Source organism: Archocentrus centrarchus, unplaced genomic scaffold (genome assembly GCF_007364275.1).
Source record: "Archocentrus centrarchus isolate MPI-CPG fArcCen1 unplaced genomic scaffold, fArcCen1 scaffold_24_ctg1_1, whole genome shotgun sequence".
Taxonomy (NCBI): Eukaryota; Metazoa; Chordata; class Actinopteri; order Cichliformes; family Cichlidae; genus Archocentrus; species Archocentrus centrarchus.
The window spans coordinates 1,523,179-1,544,741 of record NW_022060255.1 but is presented as its reverse complement, the minus strand read 5'-3'; the positions used below and the strand labels follow the sequence as shown (position 1 = coordinate 1,544,741).

General features: G+C 41.9%; 2 protein-coding genes and 1 long non-coding RNA gene across 3 annotated transcripts; 2 read left to right on the top strand and 1 right to left on the bottom strand.

The window, feature by feature from the left end:
- The first annotated feature begins 1,867 nt into the window (after positions 1-1,867).
- LOC115775859 (HLA class II histocompatibility antigen, DP alpha 1 chain-like) lies at positions 1,868-20,215 on the top strand. The gene is made up of 4 exons (XM_030723379.1): positions 1,868-1,939; positions 16,603-16,848; positions 17,869-18,153; positions 20,100-20,215. The coding sequence occupies exons 1-4, from the start codon at positions 1,882-1,884 to the stop codon at positions 20,213-20,215; spliced, it is 705 nt and encodes a 234-aa protein (XP_030579239.1). The 5' UTR covers positions 1,868-1,881.
- LOC115775853 (uncharacterized) lies at positions 6,254-8,908 on the top strand. The gene is made up of 2 exons (XM_030723373.1): positions 6,254-7,140; positions 7,983-8,908. Exons 1-2 carry the CDS (start codon positions 6,259-6,261, stop codon positions 8,307-8,309), a joined length of 1,209 nt encoding a protein of 402 aa, XP_030579233.1. The 5' UTR covers positions 6,254-6,258; the 3' UTR covers positions 8,310-8,908.
- On the bottom strand, positions 10,239-11,863 carry LOC115775861 (uncharacterized). The gene is made up of 3 exons (XR_004019401.1): positions 11,530-11,863; positions 10,912-11,340; positions 10,239-10,590 (listed from the first exon to the last, which is right to left on the bottom strand). It is a non-coding gene; the product is annotated as an uncharacterized LOC115775861 (long non-coding RNA).
- Positions 20,216-21,563: the final 1,348 nt, after the last annotated feature.

The following is a 21,563-nucleotide window of genomic DNA, read 5'->3' as shown; positions in this document are numbered from 1 at the left end:
TTTTAAACCAAAAACTAGAGATATAACAGAGTGTCCACAAGTATGATTAAATCAAATTTAATGAATTCTGTGATATTTTTTAAGTTTCTTCTTTCATGGCAAACAGTTTATACACACATTTCCCTTTAAAGGAACTTTCACCAAGTTTCATCTTTGAATGTTTCAATGCTAAAACATCTCCATCCATCTATCCTTTCTCTTCTGCTTATTCTGTCGGGGGGGGGGGGGGGGGGGGGGGGGGGGTCGCTGATTATTTTCTATTATGTTGGACTGAATTTCTCTTAGTTTGATTCCATTGTCAGCATCAAGCACACCTACAACATCATGCTCCTGGTCTTCATTCAGGAGTTTCCCCCAGAGAGAGGAAGACACTGCATACAACACATGTATTAGCAGTGGGACTGGAGGCCTACAGTTACAGCAAGATACAGCATCAGTAGGAACACACCTGAAAACTGCACTGATTACCTGTTAGTGTGTCCGGATAATGGCAGTGACAATGTGACTGCAGATCTACCTACTAATGATGTGCATTTCTGTGAGTGTAGTAGCACCAGACGTGTGGGTGGGGTCAGTGACTCCTGCTGTGATGACTGTGACAGCTCACCTGTCTAAGGTGAAGCTGCTGCGTCAGCTCCTGGTGTTTCCTCTCTTCTTGCTGCTGTAGGCAGGTGTGGGGTCAGCAGCAGGATGACCTCACTGGGCTCCTTCCAGAGGTTCATGTTTCATGTCACAGCTGGATTTATTAATCACATAAAGCACATTTCTAACTGTAAAGCTGCTGCCAACGCAAACTTTAAAAAGAATAAATGCATAAAATTACAGTAAAAACACTTTGTTCTGTAATTTATGAAGATGCAGCTGGTTCACTTCATCTGCTGAGAGCAGCACTGATGTCCTGATGCTTTCACACAGAAACAGAGAGGCAGCTCAGACAGTGAGAGGAGGACCAATATGCTCCTGATATCAGGAGAACTCTGCTGATAGGAGCTGCTGGGACTGTGAGGGTGTGAGGAGTGAGACCGAGCTCAGGATTCACCCCGAGGAGAGCTGCACCTGACTGTCATACCAAAGCATCCGTGTTATTGAACATGCTGCTACTATGACATGTGGATAAACGCACACATCAGTGTAACACTATCACAGCCTCATTAATCGATGCAGTCTGAGCTCAGGTAATCTCTGACCCACTCAGTCCACAGATTTCAGAGTGCATCTGAAAGTCCTACAAGCACACCTGTCCACCTGCTGCAGAGCGACAGCAAATCTGATCCTGAATCTGCCTTTTTCCTTAAAGCTGCAGCCTCTGTAATGAAGAGACATTTCTCACAGCTTGCTCTCATTTATCTGACCTGCATGAAGCAACAAGGTAAGAGCTGATGTCAGATGAACATCGAGTCCATCTTCTGGACATCTCAGCTTCTGCACAGCAGACCTGCTGCCTGATGCTGTGGTGGAGTTTAGTGTGTTAGCTTCTTATTCTGTGCCTCATAATATTTACTCATGTCTGTAACCAGCATGAATCCTGTTCTTCCTCTGTGGATGATTTCACTGTTCCCATCAGGTGAGTCCACTCAGCAGCTCCTCCTGGCCTCTGCAGTTCTTCATTTGTCCACCAGGTGTCCTCAGTTTACCAGCAGTCCAGGCTCTCCTGAGTCAACTGACCTTTGACCACCTGGTCCCTGTTTCCTCATAAAGTATTGATAGAGATGAGTTTCTATATGTAATTATTGATCTCAGCTCTGTGTGTTTGTGTGGCTGCTTCTTGTCTCTGCCTGATTACTGATGACATCATGTGGTCTCAGCTCTGACTGGCTGCCGTGTGAGCGCTCAGAGAGGTTCAGAGAGTCTCAGAGTCACAGAGAGCTGCTGCTGCTGAAGATGAAGGCGTTGGTGCTGCTTCTCGTGCTCTCCTCTGTCCTCTGTGTCTCTGCTGACGGTGAGTCTCTGAATCACTGCTGCAGTTATTTATCTCTGGCAGCCAGAACAGATCAGGGATCAATAATGAATGAAGGGTGGAGGTGGGTTGCAAAGGGGCTTGCTGTGTTTGGTGTTACCCAAGTTGCTGGATGGTCCCTGTGTGTACTGCGCACACACTTTTCACAGAGTGTAGTACGCACAGTGCCTGGCAGCAGACGGCCTGATTCAGGTGTGTGCAGTTCCCCTCAGCAATCTGCACCGTGCAGACTTGGTGAAGACGAGGCTTAAAAAACACTGAACGTTTCCATCCACAGTTCCTCTGAGTGGACAAACAGCAGCTCTGAGCAGCAGACACACACACCGACTGAGTGCAGCACCTTCATGTACTGAGTGTAGGCTCAGCACTGGGTTTCATTGGGTTAACAGTGAAACTCTGACCAAGTGTTTGCTACACTTCATGTAGAAAACATTTAAACCTGTGTGTTTGCTGTCGAATTTCAAACTGATAAATTAGAGGTGACGGCCTCATTTAAAGCAATTAGCAGCACTAAGTAAGAAAAAAAAAAAAAAAAAGTGAAACTGCGGTTAAGGTTTCTCTAGATATCAGCTGCGACAACGTCCCCTGGGGGAATTTCACTCCCAGGAAATATTAGATTTATAGAGAAATTGATTCAAAAATTTGCATTGGAGACTATAAATTAGACATAAATGAAATCTCTGGTCATAAGCAGTGTTTTTGTGCTGTGTTGTTGAAACTGAGCAGAATAACATGAAACACAATTAGTTCATCTCTATTTGCTTTTAACTGGATATTTTGTATCATGCAGACAGACATTAACCTGATAACTAGCCGCACCAAATTCACCTGCAAAAACTACGTGACGCCCTCTGGTTAACAGGCAACGTCCTGTCCGCGGGACATATGTAGTACACTTGATAGGGCAGGCTAAAGCCTCCCACTTTGACACCTCCTTCGGCCAATCATGTTAAGAAGTGGGTTTTCAAGAGCCAATAATAACCAGAGCTTTTGCAGGTGATTTTGGTACAGCCAGTTACATGACTGGCCAAATGTGGCGTCAGTCAAAATACGAGGGTCTAGCCTGCCATATAAAATGACTACTACGGTGGACGTGGCCACTGGCCAGTTGAAAGGCTAAACGTAACAGTGATCATTTTAAAGCCTGTCCACTGACAAAAGCCCTGAGCTCAGAGGGGAGAGAAGCTAGAGAATTGAGGCTCTAGCATAGCGCGAACAGTTAATTTGAAACGAGGAAAAGCTACTGCAGCCATGACCGGTTCTAAATGACAGCTGTACAGCAGACAGCTACTCCACTCTTCGCAGTACTGTGTGCCGGCACAGAATCTTTTAGTGGCACGCAGTACTGGACCGGCTGACTTTCATCCCTGCCCTTATCACTTGAGCCTCCAAGAGCTGATTGATATGGGCCCTCATGGCTTCATAGTCCGATTGGGGGATGGGGCTGTATTGTTGCCAAACTGAGACATCAAGCAGTGGTATGTCATGTGAGATGACATTAGTACAACCCAAGTTTCCATCATGGTCAGAAAACAACTATATTTCCGCAAACAGGACCTTACTTCCTGTTGCTCTGGATCAGGTAATATAGACAAAACATCAACTTTTCCCTGGATGAGAAGGGAGGCAGCTTGGGTGGAAACTGTAACAGTGGGAGCACTCACCTCAATGACCCCTGCTGGGAGACTAACAATCGCTCCACTGCTTAATCCTCCAAGACTGGTCCATGGATGGAGAAGGGCCTCATCTGTCCCCACATTGGATACTGGAAGGTAGTGCCCTTGACAACCTGTACCAAACACGATGAGGCTAGTAGTCCAGCTGGTAAACCTGACTCTGGAGGCTCAAAGAGCATGATTTGACCCAAAATTGACTGCTCGGGGGCCCCACAGCCCCAACAGGGTCCCTTAGAGTTTGTGTTGCAGATTGATGACACTGCTGCAGGGCCTCCCAAATGGGCCCTGGAGCCTGGGATACAGCAATCGAGTTAAACAGGGAAGAACCATACTCTCCAAATAGTTCCTTGTAGCAATGCTGAATTATGTTAATTCCCAAAATACCAGGGACAGATGCTGCACCGTGAGGGTCCTTCACTACCAAAATCCCACAGCAGGGTGTCACCTTACCACACAGTGATACACTAAGCTCCAGGTAGCTGACATAAGGACTGGTGCAAAGCTGCACCCAATGACATGACTGAAGATGTGCCTGGCCCCAAGGAGCAAAATGCTCCAGAAAGAAACTCTTTGTAACAGTAGAAACCATAGAGCCCATATCTACCAAACACGAGACAGTCACTCCTTCTAGCAAAACATTTATCTTTGGTCAAGGTGACATTAACCCACTCAGTAAACTTTCTATTGAGCCCGTGGACCTCCCACCTGAGCTGTGGCTCTGCAGTTCAGTGGGTTTCATTTTTCCGACTGGCCAGCGGAGGTATCAGAAATTATGGTGTTACAACGGGGACCAGCCATGGTGTTAGACTGCATTGCACCCCACACTATAGACCATAAGCTGATGGGAGAGAATAACAGTGTTTCCAGATACCACCTGGGAACCTCTCTCTCCCATCTGATCGCTTCCCCACTCACCTCTAACAGGGTAGCCATGGGCACACGGCGAAGATATTGCTTTATCTTCCTGCAGAGGGCATTGTCAGTTACAAACAGGTCCTGGACCAAACTGTCTGCATTACGCATACCATCAGGTGCAAAAGATCTCATTTGCACCATCAAAGCCATCAGTGCTAAAGAAAACTCCTGCAGTGTCTCTCCCTCTTACTGTCTCCTGGAAAAGAAAGCTTGCTGCAAGGAAATATGACTGTCCATTACCATACAACTCTGTCAGGATAGTCAAGACCCAGGCTGGGTCCTCTCGCTCTGCTAGAGCGAAACTTAATCTCATCCCTTGCCTCCCCCTCTAAATGGTCAAAAATGAAGGCCTGATCAGCAGCAGAAAGGTGTCGGGTGCACATGCATGCTTTCAATTCAATTTTAATTATATAGCGCCAAATCACAACAAACAGTCACCTCAAGGCACTTTGTATTGTGGGTAAAGACCCTACAATAATACAGAGAAAACCCAACAGTCAAAAAAACTCCTTTAGCAGGAAGAAACCTCCAGCAGAACCAGGCTCAGAGAGGGGCAGCCATCTGCTGTGAGGGTGAGGGGACAGAGACAGGACAATAGATACTGTGGGGCGAGAGACAGGATTACAATCCACTTAGATATACTTAAACCAGTCTTGCCGTTAAACATGACATTTATGGTCGTTGGGGATCACCACCACCTGCTCTGAAATAGGATGGTGAGCAACAGATGAAACAAAACCAGCCAGGTTGGAGGGGGTGGCTGCCGCCCGATCAGAACCAGCATCCCTATCCTGAAGCAGCCATTCCTCATCTGCCCTCATGTGACGATACAGTCAAGGTTTAGCTAAATACAAGCTGCGCCACCTGGAGGAATTTCACCCCCAAGAAATATTAGATTTATAAAGAAATTGATTAAAAAATTTACACTGGAGACTACACAGGTTCTAATACATAAACCAGGATGAGAGATGGTTCAGTGGTTAAAAAAAAGACTACTTTATTAAAACACCATTAAAAAAGCTAAACGTAAAACCATAAGGGCGCAGATTCCCGTACAGGGATTATGTCTAATCTTGGAGTAAATACTTTTTCCTATTTTGGTCTTCATTGACTTTGTCCTTTTAGTCTAGGACCGTGCTTAATCCATGACTGGGAAACCGGCTGAAGGTGTCTGGGCTGTAGCACTAATTGTAAACTAGTTAAGGAACTAAAAAAAAAATAAAAACAAGAGACTGGGACGGACTTACCGGCAGCAAGAGGCCTTGACAAGAGAGAAAGGAACAAACACCACAGCTACACCCGGAGGGCTGTACAACAACAAAACATGACCAGAAGGAGGGCGGACCCACCACCTGGGGAGTAGACCAAACTGCCACTGGCTCATTCTCCACAACACTTCTGATACTAAAAAGAGAGGAAGAAAAAAACAATTAGGAATTCACACAATTGGATACCACAATTCTAAAAACTCAAGATGCCTAGTAGGTACACACACTTAAAAACAGCAAAAATGCATAAAAAAAGTACGGAACCCCGCAAGGGACATGGGGGAAAAAAAAACATGGGAGGAAAAAAAAAAAAAGAGGCACTTTTGCGAGATCTCGCAATACTTTTGCGAGATCCCGAGTTACTTTTGCGAGACCTCGCAATACTTTTGCGAGATCTCGAGTTACTTTTGCGAGATCTCGCAATACTTTTCAATTTAAGGCCATGCACTTCCGGGTGAGTCTTGCGACCTTAGAAACAATCACAATAATGGAGGACGCACATCCATGGGGGGAATACATAGATTTTTATTTCGATCTTGGTTTAAACTATAAAGACATTACGTCGGTGCTTGGTAGTAGACACGGCTTTCATATTAGTGAGAGACATCTGAAGAGAGTTCTCAGCGCAAGGGGACACACTCGTCGCAAAGCGTACTCTGACCTCGCAGCCTTGGTTGATTTCATTAGCAACGAGCTGCAGTACTCTGGACAGCTTCACGGATACCGATGGATGTACGCTAAATGCAGAGAACATGGACTACGTGTAAGAAAAGAGGATGTGCGCTTGGTATTGAAGGAGATGGATCCCCGAGGAGTGGCATTAAGGCAAGCAAGACGTCTCAGGCGAAGGAACTATTTTTCCAAAGGACCGAACTTCATCTGGCACCTGGACTCATATGATAAACTAAAGCCATATGGCATTTGTATTAATGCGAGTATTGATGGTTTCTCAAGGAAAATAGTCTGGCTTAATGCCTATACAACAAATAGTAATCCAAAGGTTATTGGGGGCTATTACATAGAAGCGGTACAGCGTTTAAGGGGCTGCCCTAGAGTTGTGAGGGGCGATCTTGGAACCGAAAATGGTCATGTTAGAGGCTTTCAGCGTTTTCTTGTGCCCGTGAACCCAAATGACACCCTTGACAGTTACTTGGAGGGAGCAAGTTCTGGCAATCAAAGAATTGAATATTGGTGGCGTTTTCTTCGCAGCCAGTGTCTGGAGTTTTGGTTGTCCTTGTTTGAAGACATCAGAAACAATGTCTGCTGTCTGGTGGATTTCTGGAAAAAAAACCTCCTTCAGTATTGTTTTATGGGCCCTATCCAGGTGAGCTAATAAATTGCTTTTTTCATACGTGTGTGAATGTATGTCTGTGACTGAAAGAGAAAGTGGGGGGCTGAAAGAAAGGAGGAAGCATAGAGAGAGAGGAGAGAAAGTAAAGCGAGAGATGAGAGTAGGGGCAGGTAGAGGGAATAGACAGACTTGGAGGAACAATGAGACAGGGGAGATGGAAAAGGGAGAGAGGAATTGTCAGGTAAACAGGTTTTTTGTGAAGGAAGACACCTGAGACACTTTAATTAAAAAAGTAAATCATTTATTGTATTAAAGGATCAGAAAAAGTACACATGCATGCGGGGACTCAGAAGAGACAGGCTTGTTTGTGTGCTCTCTCTCTCTCTGAGCTCGTGTTCCTGTCTAACCAAAACATTTTTATACTGTCAGCCTTCTGTTATCTTAAACATAAACAATCTCTGGGCGCTATGAGTTGACCTTCATCACAAGCTGGTTTTCATGACTCATGATTCCTCAGCTGTGGAGTCATGAAGCACATCATCTTCCAGATGTTTTAGTTATGTGTCCTTGTGGCTAGTCCTCAAGATAAGATGTACTGAAACAGAGAAGTTAGTCTACTACATTCTGATCAGTTGCTCTCTGTCTAATGTATTGTTTAATTGTTTATTATTTGGTTGATCCATTGTTCATTATTTAATTTACTGGAGTTTACCTTTAAACATTTGTCCTTTATTCACTGAGTAAAAAATAATCCCTAACAGAATCAAGAGGACCAGGACAGTAAATACAATGAAAACTGAAATTGCTATATTTAGCATCTATTTTTAGACCACCATATACGCACAGTTCCTCAATTTATGCACTCTTTTTAACAGGATGAGCTGGATGAGACTGCACAGGTTTGGAATGCACACTCCATCAGGCCATCAAAAAACATCAACATCCCCAGTGGCCGGCCCAATGTGATGTATACATTACCTGAGCTCTACAGGACAAGAGACTTCATTTGCCACGTTGAGGAGGAGCATGTTGAACTGTGCAAAAATGAGTGTGTTTTTCGGCAGACCAAACCATGTGATCAAGATGTATATGAACTATGCAGTATCCTTATGAGTGAGTCCCATCGGACTCCACCAACAGACCCATATCAGGCTGTGAATCTGTATATGCATCTAAGAGAGGCCATCATGGCATCACTGTAAAACGTGTGCAGCACAGAACATTTCTTAACATTGACCTCAAGGTGCTGTACGTATGAAATCAAACATCTGGATGTAAAATGGACTCAAGTTCTCTAGTACACAGCCATGTTTGAGAATGACTTATTGCACAAGTATTTCATTTTGTATTACAGGAAGGTCAGTGGTAAGCTGTGAAATGACTTCTATAGTAATGTTTTTTTGTTTTCCAGTAAGTGAGTTGGCATTTATTGACTGGAATGTAGTTAGCTATGGTGTCTAGAATATAATGGGTAAAATACAAATTCTGTTCTTTGTATCTGGCAGGCCACACAAAACTGTATTATGGGGCATCAAGACCCTAGGGGCTGCAGTTTGAGAAACTTGACTTTCAGGATCAATACAATCTAACAATATTTACTTTTTTTCCCAATTTAAATGATTTAAGACTTATTGGTGTGCAAAGCTAAATAAAATGCTGATCTTTTGCAGTGTTGGAGGCTCTGAGGTACATAAACACTAGGTTCTGGTCACCAAATTATTCAAAAATGTATTTTATGAGCAGAAAGTTTAATTTTCTGAACACACCTGTCCTGATGAGCTTTAATAAAATGTAAATTAATTCAAATGATACTTTGACATTAGACACCACTTTTATAATGAAGTCATGGTATATGTTTTTGTAATATGGGACAAATAAACTGAAATATAATCAAACTTTTATTTCTTAACTTGAAATATACACTGTACAGACAACAAACACAAATGACTGAAAATCATCATTAACTTTAAATCTTTTTTACTCAACAAAAAACTAAAAGTACATGGACCTTTCACCATGAAATCAAGTGTATATCTCTTTCTTCTTGCCTGGATTCTTCAACAGTTCCTATAAACAGCTAGACACAGCAAAATAAGTATAGGTGGTTTTCATGTGAGCCGAACTTTGACACCAGCCTCAAACATGGTGTCAGCAGTAGTGAAACCTACAATCAATGTACGAGCATATTAGAAATTAAAGAAAATCCTTATGAAATGCAACAGAACATAACATTACACGATCTGAAAATGAAACCGATGACTGATCACTATATGGCAGAATGCATTCAAAATTTCAATAACAAATTTAAATAGAAAACAGTGAAATCAAGGGTAAACATATTTGTAATCAATTACAGCTGTAATTATTAATCCAGAAAAAAGACTTCCAGCAAGTTCAAATGATGTCCATTTCCAAGTAATTGCTGGAAAGGATGTTGTCAAACTCCGTGCGAAAATCAGGATAGCAAGTGTAAGTGCACGGTACTTCAAGAGTAGCTCCACAGGTATGAGCAACAGGCCTTCTGTTCAGCCCTGTTTCAGCATTGAAGCACACCAGAATTTTGTCAACACAGATGACAGAAGACCCTGTGCAGAAACGCAGGATTTTCTCAGCTTTGCTTTCATCAGCATTTTTGACATATCGCTGAAGATGGTTAAAGGTTGTTTGTTCTATTTGAGACAGCATCACCTTTGTTGTTTGAAATAGTTGTGATACTCTTTTGCCTGTGGCCTTCTTTGTCTCATACAGAGACACCACACTTTCCCTGTTTGACAGTTTCAGTTGTACACATGCCATGGCTGTGGAGAAGCAATCAACTACATATTTTGGCTCTTGGAGAATCGCCTTATGAGCCATTGCCTCAATGGCAGGCTGCATGTTGTTCTGAGGAGGTAGGGAGTGGGAACCCATCCTTGTAAAAAGGTCAAGCAGGTCCTCTTCATCACTTTCATCCATTGTGCCATTGAGAGCCTTCTCAACAGCTGATCTCTCAACAGGAGGGAGGTAGTTTAAAAACGATGACATCAGGATGTCTGCATCAACTGAGTCGATTCCATGAATGCATGCTAAAATGAAAGCCTTTGATAGTCTCACCGGAATGACACCATAATCAAGCAATCCTTTCACCCAAATGTGTCCAACTGCTTTCCACTCTGCCTCACCAAAGTCTGGCCTCAGCCTTGGAACTCGTTCTGTTTCACCTTCACACTGTTCCAAAAATTGCTCCCAAAAGGCAGTGTAAACCTCCCTTGACACCCCAGCATCATCAACAGCTTTTTCATTTACAAAGTCCATCTTTAAAGTCACAGTAATTATGCTGCTGTCCATAAATATAGCCAAAAGATCTTCAACAACATTTACCCTGCGAACAGATATACGTCGGGGGCTCTCTGGATTTCCTGGGTTGCCAGCTGAATTTGATGGGGAAAGTTGGCTGCTAGAAACCAAGGGCAAATCTTGTGCTGTGAAATTCAGTCCATTGTCCTGGAAAAAACAAACAAACACACACATGCCATAAAAAATATCAGTGATTTGAATGTTTCACAGTTTTAAGTTAAGTTGTCTGTCCACTCAGAAATCAATGTTACCTTGACAACTCGTTATTTGTCATTATTTGTTATTTGTGAGTGCACAGAATCATGCAGTACAGAAAATATTGGACCTGATTAATTCTTTTCAAAGCACTAATCCATAGCTGATGTTTTTGAGTTGAGACTCTAAAACTATGCAAGTTATTGTTAGAGTATAATCATATTTTTATATTTTGTACTTTTCTACGTTATCCAAAACTGTTCGTGGTCTTACCTGTATTAGATCGTCACTGTTGACACAATTCAGCATTATCACGACTGCCTCATCAGCATCGGCTCTGACAAGGTCCTCTTCGGGATTCCATACAACTGTATCAGCCTCATCTATACCTGGATCAAATTCAGAGGCCTCATGATGGGTGTGAGCTGACTCTAGCTGGGGGGATTCTTTAGGGACTGCACTGGTCAGATCAATAACTCCTGAGCTGTGGTCATATAAATCGCTGCAAAGCTGAAGTTGATTCCAAGCATTCTCATTACCATGATCACTTGAGTCAGTGCCCTGCCACTGTCCCGTGACAGTTGTTTTAATTTCTGTTGGTGTTGAATGCATGTAATGTGACTGTCCTGGACTATGTGTTGTCACTGTCTCACACGCTGATCTCTTTTTTTTTGGTCTTGGTTGGATCTGGAAATCGTGATTCTGCAAACAAGAAAAAAAAAACAACATAACGCACAAAAACTAACAGAACATAATTATTGTTTTTGGCAGCCAAGCATTTAGTATATGTTAATAAATACAAAGCTGGGAGTCTTTCAAAGATATGTGAAATGTACCTGACCAACCAAGGGGGTTTTTATTATTTGTAATATATTTTCTATTGCCACAAACCTGTTCGCTATTATCACTGTCAGATGAATCCCCACGGTCAACGAGATCTGTGATAAAATCATCCGACTCTGTGTGAGGTCCATGTTTAGGCAACTGTAACTCTTCCTTGGTGATACTGACAGAATCCTCCTCAGATAAGAAATCTTCCCCACATTCATCCACTTCAGATGAGGAAAGAACTGTTAAAGATGTTTCTTCTTTTGTGCAAATGTAAAACCTTAGCAGCTTCAATTTTGTTTTTTCATAAAGTCTGCCAACAGTGTCATCTAAAGGAATTGGATTTTTTTTAAAGTCACTAACAGTAAATATAAAGTCTTCAACTCTCCCTTTTGTAGAGTTACCATCTGGAAAAACAGGTCCTTTCCCATTTCCAGAATCTGTGCTACAGTCGTGTTTTTTTCCACCGTTGCATGTCTTGTTCCACCACCATTTCTGGTTCTCACTTGATGATATTCATTGTCAATTAAATGAAGCCATCCAATTTCAATCCTTCTGGATGTCTTCTCTGCTGCACTATTTCTATATCTTGACATCCCTTCACCTCGCTTTTGGAACAGACCAGATGTACCACACAGTGCTCCTTTAGTCTTTGATCTCATTTTCCGTGCTCCAATTTTTTCTCTTAGATTCTGCAGAAGAGTCTCTTTATCCGTGCTGTATGTAGATTGTTGACAGAAGGACAGGACAGCTACTCGGTCACCATATGAAGTAATATATTTTGACATTTGATCATCAGTCATGATGGATATCACTGCCTTGTCCACCTGTACACAAAAATATTACAGAAAAAAAAATAATTACATTGAGTTTGTAGTTTCATCCTAGCAAGCCACGCAGCACACACTAATTGTATTTTTTTTTTCAAGGAATTTATTAAGATTCTACTTGTATTATTTTCAATGGCACAAGTTACTTTGTCAGTTTTTGTCTTCTTCATGTGCTGTAACTGTAGTAATATTTGTACACCGTGTAACTACGGTGCCCCTGTACATGTTGCCAGCCTGTCACAGGGCTAACACTGAGAGACAGACAACCATCCACTCACATTCACAACTATGGACAGTTTAACCTAGGTAACCTAATCCCATTAACTGCATGTCTTTGGACTGAGGGAGGAGGCCATAGAGAACCCACGCGCAAACGGGGGAACACACAAGCTCCGCGCAGGAAGGTCCCGATCTGATGGATTTGAACACAGGACCTTCTTGTGTGGCAATATTGCTAACCGGGATGAAAAAAAATTAAGGGTCCGCACACCAGCAAAGCTCCGGAATAATATTTGTTAGAGACAAACCTCACATGAGAGGGACGTTTCGTGCCGTAGATTACCCTTCCTCAGACTAAAATACCATTGCTAATAGCAAAATATAACAAAACATTGCTAACCACCGCACCACTGTGCTGCCCGCTACAACCATCTATAACCTTAATGAGATGAACTGGCATGTAATGACGACAATTAGTATCTAATGCTTGTAAATGCTGCTTCTGTTGTTACCAAGTTAGCCACCTTCTCAACCCCCGCATTTTTAATGCTATTTTGTTTTATAACTTAATGAATTTTATAAGTACCTTGTCTCGTTGCATGCGCATGATGTCCTCCTGTGGGACCTCTCTTGACCTCAGGAAACCTTCTAGATCGTCCTCCATTTCTGCTCTGTTCCATGAAACCTTCTCATTCTTCAATGGCCCAAACCTATGAAACCATCTTTCTTTTGCGAGATCTCGCAAAAGTAACTCGGGATCTCGCAAAAGTTTTGCGAGGTCTCGCAAAAGTGCCTCTTTTTTTTTTTTTTCCTCCCATGTTTTTCCCCCCCCCCATGTCCCTTGCGGGGTTCCGTAAAAAAGATACTCAAAATGCTCACGATAAAAATAACCAATATGAATTTTCCACTCAGGGGAATAATGCCCACAATTCCACCAGAATTAGTCCCTGAAATGTGTGGAATAGCACTTGTAGTAGTACTTAGCACTTTAACCCAGCTGGGCCTCATCAGGACTGAGACCCAGAGACACTGGAATGAGCCGATTCTCCCGTTTGGCTGTTCCAATGCTCACTCGGAAAGAAATACTGCTGGTCGGAGTGAAGCAGACCAATCTTCCACATTCACAGTAACAATCTTCCAGGTGACATAATCCTCTTCAGGCAAGACAGCAGATCTCCAGTACAGGCCAACACTGCAAGCTATATAGCTGACACTAGCCATAGTTGAACTTGTGAAAAGCGTCGATCATTACAGGAAATGGGAGCCCTAAAAGTGAAAAATGGATTAAAAAGGCTGTTGATAGTTAGGGGAAAGCATACTGCCGTCAGAATCACTCACCAGGATGAATGGACGCAGTCGAGCAGCCAGTCTATGGATTCCATCTCCCACCAAAATATCTAGCCAGCCATACTATAAACAAGTGCAGATAAGTAGCTGCTAGGCACATAAAAATCACTTGCTTGGGAACAGTGCCTACCTGTCGTGATCATACAGCTGATCCAGATGGCTTTATATATATATATATATATATATATATATATATATATATCTCTATATCTATATCTATATATATATATATATATATATATATATATATATATATATATATATATATATATACACACACTTAACATTAACAAGACTCGAAGCCCCAGTGAATTTATCCTGCAGGAGACACCACCTCGCAATTAGCTGCAGGTGCACCGCCACACATTGTAACAAGGGGAGAGAGTGCAATCGCAAGAGAGAGCAAGCCTGTCTGGCCACATAAAAAAGTTCAGTTGTGTTTAAAATAGCTGCAAGATGTTGAGTCGTACAGTCTGGTATGTAGTGTTTCTAGTCATTTTTGTGCTGATGCTTCTCAGTGTTTTCTCTGAGGGGAGCCAGTTAAAAAAGCAGTAAGCTTGGTGAGAAGAATCCTTTACAATCAACAGGCTCTTCTTGTGCAACCTGTTCTTATAAACTTCAGCAATGTCTTCAGTAATTTTGGATGCAGCATGCACCACCATGTTCAGTTGCCTCTGTTCCTCAGCAGTCACACTCCCAAACCAGATGGTTATGGCAAAAGCAGGAATACTCTCCACAGCTCCTCGATAAAACTGCAACAAACCTCTCCTGGTCACACTCCACTGCTTTAACAGTTTTAAAAAGTACAGTCTCTGATGAGATTCCTTTGAAACAAAAATCGTGTTGTCCTTCCATTTCAAGGTGCATGAAATGTCAACACCTAAGAATTTATAGCTGTCCACTCTCTGCACCTTTGTGTTGTTGATAACCAAAGGAAGGTGATCCGTCTGCGGCAGAAGTGCACAATAATGTCCTTGGTCTTTGAAATGTTCAAGTCCAGGTTATTTGTGTTGCACCAGTCCACCAGAGATGAAACTCAGTCTTGTACATAGATTCATCATGTGTTGTGATTAAACCCACTACTGTAGTGGCATCTGCAGATTTGAACAGTTTACCTCTCGCTGTCAGTCAGTCAAAGTCATTTGTATACAATGAGAACAGGAGTGCTGACACGACACACCCCTGTGGAGACCCCATACTGATGGTGAGGGGTTTAGATGTTTTGATTTTACATTTGACCACCTGAACTCTGTCTGCTAAGAAATCCAATACCCACTGACACAATGATTGTTCTATTCCCATATGACGAAGCTTATCATACAGTCTAGATGGCACAATGGTGCTGAAATAGACAAAAAGAACTCTTGCATAATTGCCAGGATCCTTCAGATATTGCAGAATGACGTGCAGGCACAAAGATCATCAACAGATCTATTTGCTTTATATGCAGACTGGTATGTTTCTAGGGTGATACTGAAAAGGTGTCTATATACAGTACCAAGCTTTCAAATATTTTCATGATAGCTGATGTTAATGCTACAGGTCTATAGTCATTCAGACAGCTCGGGTTAGAGTTCTTGGGTACTGGTACAATCACAGGTGATTTCTGTTGAGCCAGGGAGCAGCTAAAGATCAGTTAAAATCTGGGCCAGTTCATATGCACAGTGTTAGAGGCAAACACATGATACCCGATCAGGACCAGCAGTCTTTCTGCAGTTTTACCTGTGCAGAAGATTCCTTACCTCATGCTCCCTGATGAAAAATGGCGAAGCAGTAGGCTCTAGTGATGTGTGTCGTTCTCAAAAAGCCAGCTCCAAGAGCCAATGCTTGGTAGTGAATTAGAAGAGCCGACTCCTGATTGTGAGCTTGTTTTTTGTGGAACCTGCACATGATTGGTTAAGATGTGTGGCAGAATTTGTGTGTCTTCATGGAGGAACAGGGTGGGGAAGAGGGCACAGCCACACCACACAGTGAGTTCACACAGATCAGACACAGAGGGAGAGGCTCCTGCAAAGCTCACTCAGAGACCGGAAAGAGCAAGAGGAAGTTACGCTTTACAGAGAGGCAGCATGCAGGAACGGTGAGGAAAATGAATGAGTTTGGACAAATTTTAATGTGATAGGTAGAGTGTAGACTGTGCAAAGTCATTAGTAATTAAAGTAATTCATTTTACACAGATGGCCATAGAAGCAAGAACAGAGAAAAAGCGAAGGAAAACCAAACACAAAGCACAGGGAACACAGGACTGTCAAAATAAAACAGGAAGTAACTAAACATGGTACACACAGACTATACACATAAGGAGACAGGCACACAGAGGGAACCTAAACACCAAATACAAGGAAACAACAGGAAGGGAACTAAACACAAAAGCCAGACACAGGTACACAGACACAGTAAAGACAAGAACGAAGGGAAACCAAAACAGCACAAATAACTTCAATCTAAAGCAGAATACACAACAACAAACTGAAAATCTAAACTGTAAGGAAAAGAAACTCAACAAGTGAAACACCAAAGAACACGACTTCACAGGAATACAAAAACACTGGGCCAACAGCCCAAGACCAAGACAACTGGTGGGTGTCACCAACATACTGAGAAGGTCTGCTCGATTTAAGAGGTTACTGTGGTTTCATTTGAAGTGTGATGAGCTGTTCAGTCAGGGTTAAAGGTCAGACAGGCTGACGGTTCATATGAAACTCACAGACACTGACTCAGCTCTGATTTTTTTTATCAGTTCAGCACGAGAGCAACGCCATCAGTGGCTGTTCCGATACCGATGGAGAGGATGTGGTGATACTGGATGATGAGGCAGTGTGGTACGCAGACTTCTACAGAAAGATAGGAGTCGATACTCTGCCTGACTTTGCAGATCCTATGCGCTCTCCAGTTCAGTATGACGAAGCTGTGGCTAATCGAGAGATCTGCAGATATAGGCTGCAGATCATTCGTCAGGCCATGAAGGACGTCCCCAAAGAACTCGGTAAGCAGAAATCACCTGCCTCTTTAATACAACCACACAGTCCAGAGCAGGAAAACCTTCAGAGAGTGGAGATAAATCAAACACTTGTGGCTCTGTTAAAGAAACAGGAGCTTCGTCAGGTTCATGGTGAATGAATCTAGCTTTGACAGGCTGACAGGTCAGATCAGAGCAGCAGACAGAATGAAACACTCCTCAGGTAAACCACCTGAGTTTGATTCACGTTTGGGTTCAGGATCAAATCCAGCCGTGTTGAAGGTCAGTTCATTCCTGATCATTCCTCAGCCAAACTGATCAGATCACTTCATCAGCTGGATTAACGATTGGCTTCATCTTGTTCAGTCATTATACTGATACTCAGGTACACAGTGATACTCTGTTCTCTCAGCTGTTGGACCACATACACAGAACGATGATGTCATAAATAACAGTGTCTCTCTGAGGTCACACAGAGCTCTTTGAATGCAGAGAAAACTTCAATATTCATCAGATTTGAAATAAAAACACATCCAAACAGAAATGTTTCCATATTTGGTGAGTGAACAGATGCTGTGACTCTTATTGTCACTGAGCTCCAAGTTTCTCACCAAGACTCAAGATTAGAAATTAATGTGACTGAATGGAAATAAACATGACACTGCATAAGATTATCAAAATGACATCACAGTGAATCAGTTCTGTTACCAACAATAAAGACGCTTGAGTGAGATATTAGAATGATCAGTTCAATTCAATTCAATTTTATTTATATAGAAACAAATCACAGCAAACAGTCGCCTCAAGGTGCTTTGTATTGTAGGTAAAGACCCTAAAATAATTACATAAAGAACAGAAGATCCCCTATTAGCAACATTTGGTGACAGTGGGAAGGAAAAATTCCCTTTTAACAGGAAAAAGTCTCCAGCAGAACCAGGCTCAGGGAGGGGCAGTCATCTGCTGTGACCAGTTGGAGCTGAGGCAACGGAGAAAGGACAAAAGACTAACAACAGATATTGTGAGTAAAATGTGTGTGTTTGTGCACAGATCCTCCTTCCAACCTGATCATCTACACCGAACTAAACGAGGAGCTCAGAGTCAAAAACACTCTGATCTGCTATGTGACCGGTTTCTATCCCGCTCCCGTCAACGTCTCCTGGACCAAGAACGGAGAGAGCGTGATCGAAGGAACCAGCATCAGCGTTGCCTTCCCCAACACAGACGGGACCTTCAGACAGACTGCCAGACTGGACTTCGTCCCACAGCCGGGAGACAGCTACACCTGTACAGTGGAACATGTGGCCCTGACCCGACCAATCATGAAATTCCATGGTGAGAAAATTCAGCTGAGTTTTATTCACACTGTAACAACACACAGCAGTTATCTGAAGTGCTTTATGTTCAAAGATAAAGATCCAATGATATTACAGAGAGAACCTTTATCATAAAGGAAAGTTTTAAGCCTAATCTTAAAAATAGAGAGGGTGTCTGTCTCCTGAATCCAAGCTGGGAGCTGGTTCCACAGAAGAGGGGCCTGAAAGCTGAAGGCTCTGCCTCCCATTCTACTCTTAAGTATCCTAGGAACCACGAGTAAGCCAGCAGTCTGAGAGAGAAGTGCTCTGTTGGGGTGACATGGGACTATAAGGTCTTTGAGATAAGATGGGGCCTGATTATTCAAGACCTTGTTTTTGAATTTAATTCCTGATCTAACGGGAAGCCAGTGAAGAAGAAGCCAATATGGGAGAAATCTGCTCTCTCTTTCTAGTCCCTGTCAGTACTCTAGCTGCAGCATTTTGGATCAGCTGAAGGCTTTTCAGGGAGCTTTTAGGAAAGCCTGATAATAATGAATTACAATTGTCCAGCCTAGAAGTAATAAATGCATGAATTAGCTTTGCACCATCATTCTGAGAAAATATGTTTCTAATTTTAGAAATATTGCGCAAATAGAAAAAAAGCGGTCCTACGTATTTGTTTAATATGTGCATTTAAGGACAAATCTTGGTCAAAAATGACTCCAAGGTTTCTCACTGTATTACTGGACGCCAGGCTAATTCCATCCAGAGTAAGTATCTGGTTAGACACCATGTTTCTAAGATTTGTGGGGCCGAGTACAAGAACTTCAGTTTTATCTAAATTTAGAAGCAGGAAATTAGAGGTCATCCAGGCCGTTATGTCTTTATGACAGTCCCATCATCTCATCTTGTTTCATAGATAAATATAACGGAATATCATCAGCATAGCAATATTATGCAGTGATTTCTATAATATTGCGTGAAATAAAAAGTATTGGTCCCAGCTATTGGTGTGCAATATATATCATCTACGATAATATCTTAATTGCCGTGTTAATTATGTTCGTTAGCTGACGTTATCGTAATCAAAACACCTCTGCTCCACGCGTTCACTAATTTATGCTTTAGTATAGGCTGCTGCGTGTGCGCAGTGAGAGTGCCCATACTATGTGCTAGCATAGCTGCCACACCTAAAGCTGTAAAAGAGTGATCACACTGCTCTAGGGGAAGAAATTCAGACATCGCCAGCCTCGCAGTCTACCGCCTTAGCTTTAATTCCTAGGCGAGGAGGTGGTTTGAATTTGAAAAGACTGACATTGATCAAAATACGGCAGTTTCCAGACTTTGTAAGAACCCCGATAGATGAGATAAACCTAAATCAGCTAAGGTGTTCGGCAAAATACACACACAGCAAGCTTTAGACCCTTATGATGCTGACTAGCAGGATAAAGAGGAAAATGATGGATGGATGGATGGATGATATTGTAATCTTTAAGTTAAAGTAGGTATGTTACAATCACTGCTTCATAACCTAGCAATGCCCACAGAGCTCACTTGTGTGGAGCCTCGGATAAGACACTGAAGCGGTCTGCTAAAAATCAGGTTTCTGATCAGATGAAGGTGTGTAGCTTCTGAGATTTTTTTGGATATAATCTAGAGGGAATCTCCCTGGACAGCCTCTTTTTTGATTTCTTTCATTGTGTCAAGCTTTCGCTTGAGCGATTGCTTTTGAAAAACTCGCCAAAGTTAATGTGCCACAAACACTGATTTAAGTCTTATGTTTTACTAGCTTGCACTTCTTTTAAGAACACATTTTTAAATAATGCAAAATATCGTTCATTATCGTTATTGATAAAATTACAGAAAATATCGAATTATTATTTTTTGTCAGTTTTGCACAACCCTAGTCCCAGCACAGAACCCTGTGGAACTCCTTGACTGTTTCCAGATGTGAAGCTTCACGTTTCTCTGTGTTTCTGTCTGCAGATGTGGAGATCCCTAAGCCCAGTATTGGACCTGTGATCTTTTGTGGAGCGGGTCTGACTGTCGGAGTCCTCGGTGCGGCAGCAGGAACCTACTTGCTCATCAGAGGAAACAAGTGATGCTGATTGGCTGAAGCTATTTTTTTTTTTTAATAAAACTGAGTAGTCTGTAATCTGATTACACAGAACCTGAAGGTCCACCACTGGTGCAGACAGACTACACTCTCTGATAAATTGCTGCTCTTTACAGATATTATATTTTTCACTGTATTTTATTACAAAATAAATACCTGGAAGACCCTTCCATAAAAAAAAGAGGCAGCAGGTCAGAATGATGTCAAACCTTTCCATCCTCATCCTCACTGATTACTGAGTTTTTGATTACAGAAAAACACTTTAAGAATCAGACGGCTTTTTGTGTCATTAAAGATTTATTGAGGAAGACCTGATTTCATTTAATTTAATCTAAGTTCCTTTCAGTTTAATATTTCAATGTTCTTTTTTGTTTTTATTTTATTGACTGACCTTTTTTATGTCCTTACTGAAGATGGATCACACGACATTCTGAAGGAACAAACTGACTCTATGTCAAACTCTAAAGTTCTGCTTAACTCCCAATATAAATAAAATATTATATACAAGGTCTAAAATATTGATATTTTTATAAATCTACAAATTAAACATACAAATCTGAAATCATCTGGTTTACATAAAGGTTGATTAAAACGAATGTTGTGTCAGGAAAGCTGGGGAAACTCCTTAAGGAAAAAAAAAAAACCTCAGGAAAAGCTCTGATTACATTTGAAGATAAGACGAGGTCACTGCCTGAGGCTAAGTCTCAGGCTTACTGAGGCTGCATCTGTAATCACAAACATCTTTATGCCACAGATGGTTTTTAGGAATTCTCTGAGCAAATCTGAGCTGAAAGTGTGTTTTGGAAATTCTGAGACCAGGTTGGAAATAAGTGTTCGGGAGGTGCAGATGAATAGTACAAAGCATCTGTCAGCCACAGGGAGACAGCAGGCCCATCACAGGGGTAACATAAGTGTTAAACTTCTACCCACTTCTGTTCAGGTATAATACGTACATGATTATTTCATATCATCTTTATGTATCACACATGGAGTGCAAGGATTTTCAGCAATGGTGCTTACACTTTGTTTTCACTGGATTTTGCCTTTGTTCTTGTGTTTTTTGTATGAAAACTTCTAGTTGTGTATACTATGCAGAATAACATAAACTAAGTAAAAATACCTAAATACCTAAACTAAAATACCCAGCAACAAGTGAAGTCCACAGTGAAAGACCAGGCGGTGAAATTTGGGCACATTTGGATTCTGTTCACTCAAACCATTTAAAGCAGTTAATTGATGTCGAACATTTTGTGCCATTAGTAGCAATTTCCCATCTTAAGTTTACAGTACACAACAAATTGAATTCAGTTTCCACCATCAGCTATGATCAGTAA